Below are 11,703 nucleotides of genomic sequence, written 5' to 3'. Positions count from 1 at the left end.
GTATCTTGGGTCATAAAACAAACCTTATCCATTTAAAAATAGTAACTAAAATCATGTAAAGTTAGTCCTCTGATCTTAGTGCAAGTAGACCAGGAGTCGATAAGACCAACATAACAAGAGAATCTCTAAACACTTGGAGGTTAAACACCAGACTTCTAAATAATCGATGGATCAAAGAGAGAAAGTCAAGGGAAATTAGAAAATGTCCATATCCCTCGTGAACTTAAATGCAAAATCCTCAAGAAAAATTAGCAAATTGAATTGAGTAGTATATAAAAGGTTAATACAAACTCGTCCATGAAAAGTCATGAAATTCTGAAAAATGCTGTACCATAGATGAAACTTGAAAACATAAGGCTAAGTCAAATAAGCCAGGCACAAAAGGACAAATAATGTATGATTCCCATTCTATGGGGTTCCTAGAATAGGCAAATTCATTAGAGACATAGAGTAGAGGGTACCAGGGGATGGGGACGGGGGGATGGGGAGTTACTGTTTAATGGGTACAGCGTTTCTGTTTGGAATGATTAAAAAACTTTAGGAGATGGATAGTGGTGATGGCTGTACAACACTGTGAATGTATTTAATGCCATTGAATTATACACTAAAAAAATCGTTAAAATGGTAAATTTGATGTTCTGTGTATTTTACCACGATAAAGAAACAAGCCACGGAGCAACTAAGCCCGTGCGCCACAACTACTGAGCCTGTGCTCTAGAGCCCGCAAGCCACAACTACTGAGCCCGTGCGCCACAACTACTGAAGTCCGCACGCCTAGAGCCCGTGCTCCGCAACAAGAGAAGCCACCGCAATGAGAAGACCACGCACCGCAACGAAAAGTAGCCCCCACTCACCGCAACTAGAGAAAGACCACACTCAGCAACAAAGACCCAATGCAGCTAAAATATAAAATAAATAACTTTAAAAAAGCAATATCAAAAAATAAAAAATTATAAAATAGATAACCAACAAGGACCGACTGTATAGCACAGGAAATACTGCTCAATATTCTGTAATAACCTAAATGGGAAGAGAATTTGAAAAAGAATAGATACATGTATATGTATAATTGAATCACTTAGCTGTACACCGGAAGCTGGCTCAACATTGTTCATCAACTACACTCCAAAATAAAATAAAATATTTTAAAAAACCCAAAAACATACAATCTAACTTATGGACTGTGTTGATAGCTAACTTTTATTTAAGAAAGGTTTCCTACTTTACCAAATGAAATGCCAAAAGAAATTTTATAGGCTGTTGGCTATGCTGTATTTTTAAATAATTATACTGTTTCAAAATATGGTATACCAATTGTCAAAACAAATTTTGCATTTTCTATATTTTACTTCTCTCTCAAAATACACCTGTGCTTCCTTTTTATTTATTTATTTTTTTTACGGTACGCGGGCCTCTCGCTGTTGGTTGCGTCCTCTCCCGTTGCGGAGCACAGCCTCCGGACGCGCAGGCTCAGCGGCCATGGCTCAAGGGGCCCAGCCGCTCCGCGGTATGTGGGATCTTCCCGGACCGGGGCACGAACCCGTGTCCCCTGCCTCAGCAGGCGGACTCTCAACCACTGCGCCACCAGAGAAGCCCCTGTGCTTCCTTTTTTAAAAATAAAATACATTATGAAAAACAAATCATACTTAAAAGTCCGACCCAGAATGTGAAGCTCAATTGACTGCTGCTGCTCATTATGGAAAGAATAAAATGTTCTCTCTCTCTCTACCTTTTTTTTTTAATTAATTAATTTACTTTTGGCTGCGTTGGGTCTTCGTTGCTGCACGCGGGCTTTCTCTAGTTGCAGCGAGCTGGGGCTACTCTTCGTTGCAGTGCGCGGGCTTCTCACTGCAGTGGCTTCTCTTGTTGTGGAGCACGGGCTCTAGGCGCACAGGCTTCAGTAGTTGTGGCATGCGGGCTCAGTAGTTGGGGCACACAGGCTCTAGAACGCAGGCTCAGTAGTTGTGGCGCATGGGCTTAGTTGCTCCGCGGCATGTGGAATTCTCCCAGACCAGGGACCAAACCTGCATCCCCTGCATTGGCAGGCAGATTCTTAACCACTGCGCCACCAGGGAAGTCCCTCTCTATCTTTAAAAAAAAAAGAAACAAGCAAAACACGACACCACCGTGTGGGGTATATCCTGGGAATTCAAGGCAGGCCTAACATTCTAAAATCCAATGTAATCATATTAACAACTTAAAACATTACATGATCGTATCAACTAATACAGACAAAGCATTCGACATATTTCAATGTCCATTCATGATAAAGACTGTCAGCAAACCAGGAATAAAAGGAAATCTCCTTAACTTGATAAAGGCGTCTACAAAAAACCTATAGCTAACATTGTACTTATTGGTGAAAGTCTTTCTCCTTAAGACTGGAAACAAGGAAAAATGTCCTCGCTCACCTGTCTCATTCAAACTTCTACTAAAATTCCTAGACCATGCTGTAAGGCGAGAGAAAGAAATAAAAGGCATACAGATTGGATAACATGATTGTCTATGTGTAAAATCCCAAGTAACCTACAAAAAAAATGTTTAAAAACTCCTTGAATTAATAGGTGAGTTTTAACAATGTCACAGGATACAAGGTCAACAGACAAAAATCAGTTGTATTTCTCTATATGAGCAATGTACAATTGTAAGCTGATATCTAAAAAATAACATTTACATCAGCTCTATGAAAAATGAAATAGCTATAACCTAACAAAACATGTCAGGATGTGTATACTTAAAACCACAAAACACTGATGAAACTGAAGACCTTGAATAACTGGTCCATGCAGTGGACTGGAAGACATGGTAGAGATGGTGATGCTCTCTGCCCTAATCTACAGATTGAACACGTCTACAATCAAGTTCCTGCAGAATATTTTATAGATACAGAAAATGTGATTGTAGAATGGATGTGGAAAGGCAAAGGAACTAGAACGTAACAATTCTGACAAAGAAGTGTCAAGTTGGAAGAATCACACTACTTGATTTTAAGGCATATATAAAGCTGCAGCAATCGAGACAGTGAGGTATCTGTAAAAAGTTCGATGCATAAATCAGTGAAACAAAAGGGAGAGTCCAGACACAGATGCTAACATGGTCATTTGATTTCTATAGAGGGGCCATAGCAATTTAATGGAAAAGGATACTGCTATAGCAATTAGACATCCATAGGCAAAAAGGCTCTGGACAAAAACCTTCCACTTAGTGAAAAAATCAACTCAAAGTGGGTCCTACATCTAAATATAAAGCGTAAGACAGAAGAAAACCTTCATGACCAGGGGTCCTAAGTCCTTAGATGTGACAGCAAAAGCATGATTCAGAAAACAAAAGGATTGATAAGCTGCACTTTATCAAAAAATGTCTGCCTTGTGGAAGACACGGTTGAGAGAATGAAATAAACTATAGACTAGGAGAAAATGTTTCCCAGTTACATGTCTGACAGAGGACTTGCAGTCAGAATACCTCAAGTCCACTCAAAACTCAACAGTGAGACAACTGTTGATGAAAATTCAATTAACAATCAAGGTAAGAAGGAAAAAAAAGAAATTTTACTCGAGCCAAACTGAGGATTATAACCTGGGAAGCCGACTCTCGGAAGATCTGAGAACTGTTCTACCTGTTAGATGTCGAAGGCACAGTCCTAAACAGTTTTCAAGACAAAGGATCGTAAATCAAAATGACTTACTTATTTTGCATAAAGTTCACGAGGATACAAAGCCCAGGTGCAAGTCACCATGACCCCCTGCAGAGCTGGGAAAGAGCACGGTTCTTTCAAGAAGTCACATTGCTAGCTAGCTCAGAAGAAAGGAGAAAGGAAAGCTCTTTACCTTCGAGCAGGCACTCCCATCTTTGAGGAGGTCTGGTTAATGTGTAATGCAGATGCACACTGCTCATTAGGGAGGGAGGGGGAAAGCCCAGGGGACACAGACAGAGAACTTGATGTTTAAATTTTCTTGTTCTGCCTTAAAATGTAGATTTTATCTCATCACAACAAACAACCGGATTAAAATATGGGCAACAAGTAAAACACAGAGTTTACCAAACAAGATATATGGCTGGCAAATATGCCTATGAAAAAATGTCCAGCAATATTACCTGTGAGGGGCTAGAACAGAACCATGACAAATTCTGCTACACGCTTTTTAGAATGGCTTAAATTTAAAAATGCTGGCAGTACCAAGTGCTGACAAGGGCGCCGTACCTCTGGTGGGAACGCAGCACTGAGGCGGCCACTCTGTCAGCTCGGCAGCCTCTCGTAAAGCTGTACAGAACACCCACTAGAGGACCTAACAGTCCCACTCCTCAGTCTTTTTTTTCTTTAATCCATTGGAAGTTTTATTTCTTTAGGATTTTATCCCAACCAGTCGTTTAAAAACCAAGTAACAGCCCTGCGGGGTAGGAACTGGGGACTGCACCTCCCTCCTCACCATGGACAGCAGTGGGAAAGAGGGAAGGGACGGGGCAGGTGACTACAGCAAGACAGCAGCAGCAGTAACGGGGGCAGCTACCCACCCCCCCGCCCCGAGCCAGCGCCCTCCTCTCCTAGGCCCTGGCTAGAGCCCCTATGGCTTGGGGTGGGCGGTGGGCAGAACCCACCCCAGGCCCTCCCCCATCCCTCCTCAGCCTCCTTGGGGCTCAACCCATTTCTTCCGGCAGGAGACTGAGGCACACAGAGAAGAGGGCGTGGGAGAGGTGGATGCCGGAAAGGCAAGGAGGTGGCACGAAGGAGGTGAGAGGCTTGGGCGAGACTCTGGCTTGGAGGCCTGAGTCTTTCTTTAGAGGACTTATAAGCAAAGTTTTCCTTAAAGGACCAGAGAGTAAATATTTTAGGCTTGTAGGACATAGGTCTCAGTCACAACTAACTACTCAACTCTCACAGCACAAAACAGCCATAAGACACCACATAAACGAATGGGCATGGTCGTGTTGCAGAAGAATTTTATTTGCAAAAACAGTCAGCCAGGGACTTCCCTGGTGGCGCAGTGGTTAAGAATCTGCCTGCCAATGCAGGGGACATGGGTTCGAGCCCTGATCCGGGAAGATCCCACATGCCGCGGAGCAACTAAGCCCGTGCGCCACAACTACTGAGTCTCCGCTCTAGAGCCCACGAGCCACAACTACTGAGCCTGCGTGCCACAACCACTGAAGCCTGCGCGCCTAGAGCCCGTGCTCCACAGCAAGAGGAGCCACCACAATGAGAAGCCCGCGCACCGCAACGAAGAGTAGCCCCCGCTCACCGCAATGAGAGAAAGCCAGCACGCAGCAACGAAGACCCAACGCAGCCAAAAACAACTAAATTAATTTATTAAAAAAAAAAAAAACAGGCAGCCAGTCCACACAACGGCCATAGTTTGCAAACCCTTGCCCTAGAGAAATGAAAACTTGTGTTCATTGAAGAAAAAACTGATAAAAAAATGTTTACAGCAGCTCTCTTCACGACCACCAGAAACTGGCAACAACCCACATGCCCTACAACTGGTCAATGGATAACCCTGTGGTCCGCTCACCTGTGGAATGTTACTCAGCAATGAAAAAGAATGAACTATTGAGGACGCAAAAACTTGGATGAATTTCAAAGGCATTATGCTGAGTGAACAAAGCCAGTATGAAAACACACAGTATGATTCCATCCATAAGACATTCTTGAGAAGACAAAACTATAGTGTGGGGAGTGATCAGTGCTGGGAGGGTGTGATTCTAAAGCAGTCGTGTGAGTCAGTTTGGGGAATGATGGAGTTGTTCTGTATCCCAACTGTGGTAGTCATTACATGAATCTATGCATGCCTTAAAATTCATGAAACTATACACCCCACAATGGGCAATTTTTCTATGTGATTATCTACCAAAGAGTACCAACGTCAGTTTTCCCTAATAAAAAGACAGTAATCATCACTTAGGTGCGTTCATTTCTTCACCACCTAATCCCTCAACCGTTTGCAGGCTGCTTTTTGCCTGCACCATTTCTTTCAAAAATCAACTTATAGTCTAAAGAGTTTTCCTCAGTCATCATTCCTGATCTTTTTGCAGCATTTTACACTGTTGATTATTCTCTCCTTAAAGCTCTGTGTTTTACCTTCTGGGACGCTGTAGTTTTTTTTTCTGTAGTTTTCTGTCAGCCACACTGACTGCTACAAGTAGTATCTATTTTCCAACACAACTCTTTCCTTTCTAAGTTCGACGTCAATAAAACTATGAGAGCTTTGCCATCCAACACACCAGACACACATGGCAATTGAAATGTAGCTGGTCCTCCTGAGGAACTGGATTTTTAATTAATTTTAATTAATTTAAAATTTAAAACTTGCTATTCAATTCAATTATTGATAACTTCTAAGTATGTTCGGGACAACTTGGGTATATGAATCTATTTTTTCAACCCTAAATTTTATGAAATCTAAACGCAGATTCAATTTCCACAGATCAGATTTTGAACGCTTGGTACAAAGAAAAGAATGTAAGATAGTTTATTAACAATTTGCTCATATTAATTGCATGCTGAAATTATGTTTTAAATATACTGGGTTGAATAAAAGGCTATTCAAATGAATTTCTCCTGTTCCTTCTTATTTTTTAAAGTGTGGCTTCTAGAAAATTTTAAAATCCATGTTGGGTCACATTATATTAGACAGCACTGATTTAGGGACTTCAATTTCCAGAGACACATACATACAAACACACATGTGCGTGCATATACATACACCTATATGTATACACATATAGATGTACACATACAAATGCATATACATACGTGTGTATACACATTTCTTAATTTATGATTTGTGCAAGCTCTGCCTGCGTGATCCCAGGCAGGGTCGTGCTATCATGTGATAGCTCTAAATCCTTCCTCATCTCATGGATGAAGGATCCATTTCTGCACCGTAAGGCAGTTTAGGTTGTACAGACATTGAGAGTAGCATGTACAAAAGCCTCTATTTTTACAGATGTGATGAAAGCAAAAGTTTTTAAATGAAAACTTAATTATGTCCAAGAACAAAAGATAGCATCGGTGGCAACGTGCAGTCCTGTTGGTTCCTCCTGTTTCTGAGGTTCTCTATGAACATTTTAACCTCGTCGTGTCTACTAAGTTCAAAAGTCATGAGAAAAAAATAAAGAGAAAAAAAAAGAGAAAAAAATGTCATGAGAATATTCCCAGTGCTACCTACGAGTAGTTTAGGATTACTGTGGAATCGTACAAAATAAGAGTGCTGAGAAAATGATGGGATGAACTGACGGCATGCGTGATTCTGAAGGAAGAGTCATGTGATTACATGAAAGACAAGGTGTCTGCCAGGGATGGTAAGCAGCCGCAGAGGACAGGTGGACTTGAGGAGATGAAAAAGCTCCTGATTTGATCAGCATCAATGCTGGATGCCTGTCAGTTCAATTAATTCAGAAGTTGAGGACTCAGATTAATCAGGTAAAACTGTGGCTGATGAAAGACGTCATAAGTGATATTTCTATGGATTCAACTCTCATTTGAATTAAATTGTAATGCATCAACATGAGTGATGCAGCCATTAGAGTGGAATCCATCCCACCGGTAAGGTGGTCCTCGGAGAGAACATTACAGTTAGCTGTGTGATTTGGGGGAAGGATAATTACTTGTGAGAACAAGTTGGGATGGATCTGGTCCATGCTGGGAAAAGATGTGGGCTAGGATGGACATCTTCCTGGAGAAGAATGTCTATTTTTAAAGCCCAGCAGGACAGACTCATCCTCCCATTTGGTGAAAACTGAAGTTTCAAAGCTTAATAAATGTATTTAAGAAAAGCCTCTTGAGTGCCTCAAGGTTTTTTCTTTGGCTTACTCCTTTTCAATATATTCTAGTAAAACAGATTAAAGGTAGTAATTTTACCAGGTGTGCTTGGCAAAGTTGCTTTCCTGTCCACTCCTTTGGTTTCCTTATCTGTCGACTTGAGCATAATAACAAACAACATTACCTTCACGAAGTTGTTGGAAGCATCAAACGAGTCAATATATGTGAAGCTGCTGGGCTGCACCCCGCAGGCCTACAAGCCCTGTGCTTGCCCAGCTTCAAGACAGAAGAGCCCGGAGTCAGCAACAGAGACATCGATAGTTTAATGGATGGAGGAGCTTACACGTCTGAAGCAAGATCCTGGAGCAACACCCCACTGTGTGCAGTGGACCGAGGGCAGGACAGGGTGGCGTCTCCACTTCCTCGGGGAAAGAGGGATTACCAGTTATAGGGGAATTGACTTCAGGTGGGCTCATTAGTTACCAGGGAAACCAGTAGAGGGGCAGGCCCCTCACCACTCCCTTGATAAGCTATCATTAGCTGGGACCTGGGGCAAGTACTGGGTGGGCCAAAGGTTCTTTTGTTTTTTTCCATAAGGTGCCTCTAGCAGCACTTAGTGGTCTTTAACTTCATTCGAAACAATTTTGTTAGACTGTATGTGACAGCTGTCATATCAGCGTGCATTTAAAAAAAGACATCAAAATTGGTGAATTTTTGTGTAGCCAGTTTAATATTGAAGATGGAAGGAAAAAAGCATTTTCGGCATATTATGCTCTATTATTTCAAGAAAGGTAAAAACACAACCAGAAAACACACACACACACACACACACACACACAACCGAATTGCAAAAAAGGATTTGTGCAGTGTATGGACAAGGTGCTGTGACTGATCAAACGTGTCAAAAGTGGTTTGTGAAGTTTCGTGCTGGAGATCTCTCGCTGGACGATGCTCCACGGTCAGGTAGACCAGTTGAAGTTGATGGCGATCAAATCGAAACAATAATTAAGAACAATCAATGTTATACCACGCGGGAGATAGCCGACATACTCAAAATATCCAAATCAAGCGTTGAAAATCGTTTGCACCAGCTTGGTTATGTGAATCGCTTTGATGTGTGGGTTCAACATAAGTTAAGCGCAAAAAACCTTGACCATATTTTCACACGTGATTCTCTACTGAAACATAAATAAAAAGGTTCCATTTTTAAAACCAATTGCGATGGGCGATGAAAAGTGGATATGTACAACAATGTGGAACGGAAAAGATTGTGGGGCAAGCAAAATGAACCATGACCAACCACACCAAAGGCCAGTTTTCATTCAAAGAAGGTGGTGTTGTGTCTATAGTGGGATTGGAAGGGAGTCCTCTATTATGAGCTTCTTCCGGAAAACCAAACAATTAATTCCAACAAGTACTGCTCCCAAGTAGACCAACTGAAAACAGCACTCGACGAAAAGCGTCCGGATTAGTCAACAGAAAACACATAATCTTCCATCAGGATAACGCAAGACTGCGTGTTTCTCTGATGACCAGGCAAAATAAAAAAAAAACTGTTATTTACAGCTTGGCTGGGAAGTTCTGATTCATCTACCATATTCACCAGACATTGCGCCTAGGGATTTCCATTGATTTCGGTCTTTAGAAAATTCTCTTAATGGAAAAAAATTCAGTTCCCTGAAAGACTGTAAAAGGCACCTGAACAGTTCTTTGCTCAAAAAGATAAAAAGTTTTGGTAAGATGGGATTACGAAGTTGCCTGAAAAATGGCAGAAGGTAGTGGAACAAAAGGGTGAATACGTTGTTCAATGTAGTTCTTGGCGAAAACGAAAAATGTGTCTTTTATTTTTACTTAAAAAACGGAAGGCACTTTTGGCCCACCCAATACTAGGAAGATCAACTACCCAAGGTAGGCTCTTCCAAACCAGCCACCCTTAATTCACATCCAATATGATTGAAATAAAACAGAACCAGAATGTTCTGTTTTATTTTCCCTCTTTATAAATGCAATAATTGCTCATTGTGGAAAATTTGGAAAAATTGAAAAATCAAAAAGGATAGGCTGTAAGAGGCCAGGTTAGTTCCATGTGTTGGATAAAACTGTTTTAAGTCTATAAAAAAAGGATCAAAATTATCCATAACCATAAATTCTAAACTCCCTGTATACACGGATGTGATCTTTTTAATCCTAAAACCTACTGAAAACATTTTATGAAACTTGTTTTAAGCTAAGACCTAAAAATTCAAATTCCAAAAACGAGCGCTTTGACGCACACGACTGGCGCCGAAGAGTGACGTCAGCACCGGGTACACCCCGTCCGCCTCCAGCGCCTGTGGGGCGGGCTATTCACGGACGTTGCTTCTCGCGGCCCACGTAGTCGCTATGCACTTTCTGCCGCGTCACACAGCCCGCGAGCTTCTTATTTCCGCGCCGCGCAAGCGCAGTCACCTCCGCGCGCCGGCGCCCACGGGCCTGCGCGGCGCACAGGGCTGACGCGACACGCACGCACGTACACTCGCAGGCGCGTCGGGCTCTCGCCGGCGACGGCGCTGCGTCACGGATCTTTGGGCGCCGCGCTCCCGAGACCGCAGCCGCTGCGGCCTAGGCGCTGGCGTCCCGCGCGCGAACCCTGGTCGGCGGCGCTATGAGGCGCAACAAGGCCGACGTGGAGCGGTATATCGCCTCGGTGCAGGGCTCCGCCCCGTCTCTCCGGGAGGTGAGCGGGCCGGGGCGCGCGGCCTCCAGGCGGGCCCGTGGGCGGCGGCGCCATGGTTCGCGCTGAGGCGCGGCCGGCGGCCGGGGGGCGGGGAGGCGGCGGGGCGGGCGGCGGCGTTGGCGCTTTCTCTTCCTTCTCCTTCTTTTTTTTCTCCTCCACTTCCTCTCCTCTTCGTCCCCGGCGCCCGGGCGGCCAGGGAGGCGGCCCCGCTGCGCCCACGGCCCGGGCTCCGCGCCGAGGCCCGGCCGCCCTGCCGCCCCTCACACCCCGCCGCTCCTCACAGCTGCTTTTACCGGCATTTTGTTTTTCAGCGGAGCCCTGGTGGGGTCTGCATTTCCTCCCGGGCCTTGTGTCCGGGGCAGATTTTGTGGCCTTCCGGCGACGCCTCTCGGGGTACTTTTCCTCCTTGGAGGCAGATAGCGAGCTGGGTGCACCGTGGATCCGCCAGTCGCTGGTCGGATCCCTGGTCGCTGTCCGGGGTCGAATGCAGCTCTGCCCCGCACACGCTGTGGGGTTTGAGGTCAGTGTAGCTTACTTCAGCAGTAGGGCGGCGTTAGGGTACCGACAGGAGCTTTAGGAGGGTCTTCGTTAAACATTGAGGGCAGTGCTCGGCGCGTTTGGTGAGCCCTCGGATGTGGCTGTTAGAGGGACGGTCGTTCAAGGTGTTCTGGGCAGGGGCCTAAGCGAATAAAGATGCATGAGGAAGTTAAAAGCCGAAAACCGAGCGACAGTCAGGAATATAATGGCACCGTAATTGTGTCTTTAGCCACGTTCTAGGTGTGTGTGGTGTTACTGCCGACGACCCTGTGGATGTTGAGACCTGGAGAGATGAAAGCTACTTGTCCTGGGGACACAGGTGGCTCGGCGGGATTGGCAGTGGGTGTGGCTTAGTTTCTCTTAGGGCCAGTGGAGTGGCGGACAGCCCATCCCTCCGGAGGAGGGGACCAGGTGCTTACATGCAGACTGTAATTCCCAACTGCTGGCGTACTCATGAATGCAAATGTACCAGAGCCTGAGCCGGAACCTCACTGAACGTTTCTGTACCCCTGAAAACGGTGTACCTTTTTTTTCTAAAGCAAGTTGAGAGCTTTTATGAAATTCTAAGTGGGGACCCTGGGTCTCAAAAGAGTAAGAACCACTGTCTAGACAGGAGTTAGAATGTTCTCTGAACTAAGGAACTTTTCTGTCAAATGAATAAGGGTGGGGACAAAACTTTACGGGTTGGTTATTA

General features: G+C 44.3%; 1 protein-coding gene across 3 annotated transcripts in view; it reads left to right on the top strand.

Annotated features, from left to right (window-relative positions):
- Positions 1–10,304: 10,304 nt before the first annotated feature.
- Positions 10,305–11,703, top strand: part of RGPD4 (RANBP2 like and GRIP domain containing 4) — a 53,365-nt gene continuing 51,966 nt past the window's right edge. Inside the window, exon 1 of one of the 3 annotated variants that reach the window (XM_067703972.1) lies at positions 10,305–10,472. In XM_067703972.1, coding sequence (XP_067560073.1) covers positions 10,401–10,472 — 72 coding nt within the window. In that variant the 5' untranslated portion in view covers positions 10,305–10,400. Of the gene's footprint in view, positions 10,473–10,837; positions 10,993–11,703 lie in introns of those variants that run through there. The other 2 variants (XM_067703974.1, XM_067703973.1) reach the window with 2 other exon arrangements.

The sequence above is a fragment of the Pseudorca crassidens genome, chromosome 14, assembly GCF_039906515.1.
Source record: "Pseudorca crassidens isolate mPseCra1 chromosome 14, mPseCra1.hap1, whole genome shotgun sequence".
NCBI lineage: Eukaryota > Metazoa > Chordata > Mammalia > Artiodactyla > Delphinidae > Pseudorca > Pseudorca crassidens.
This window is presented reverse-complemented; position numbering and strand designations above follow the sequence as displayed.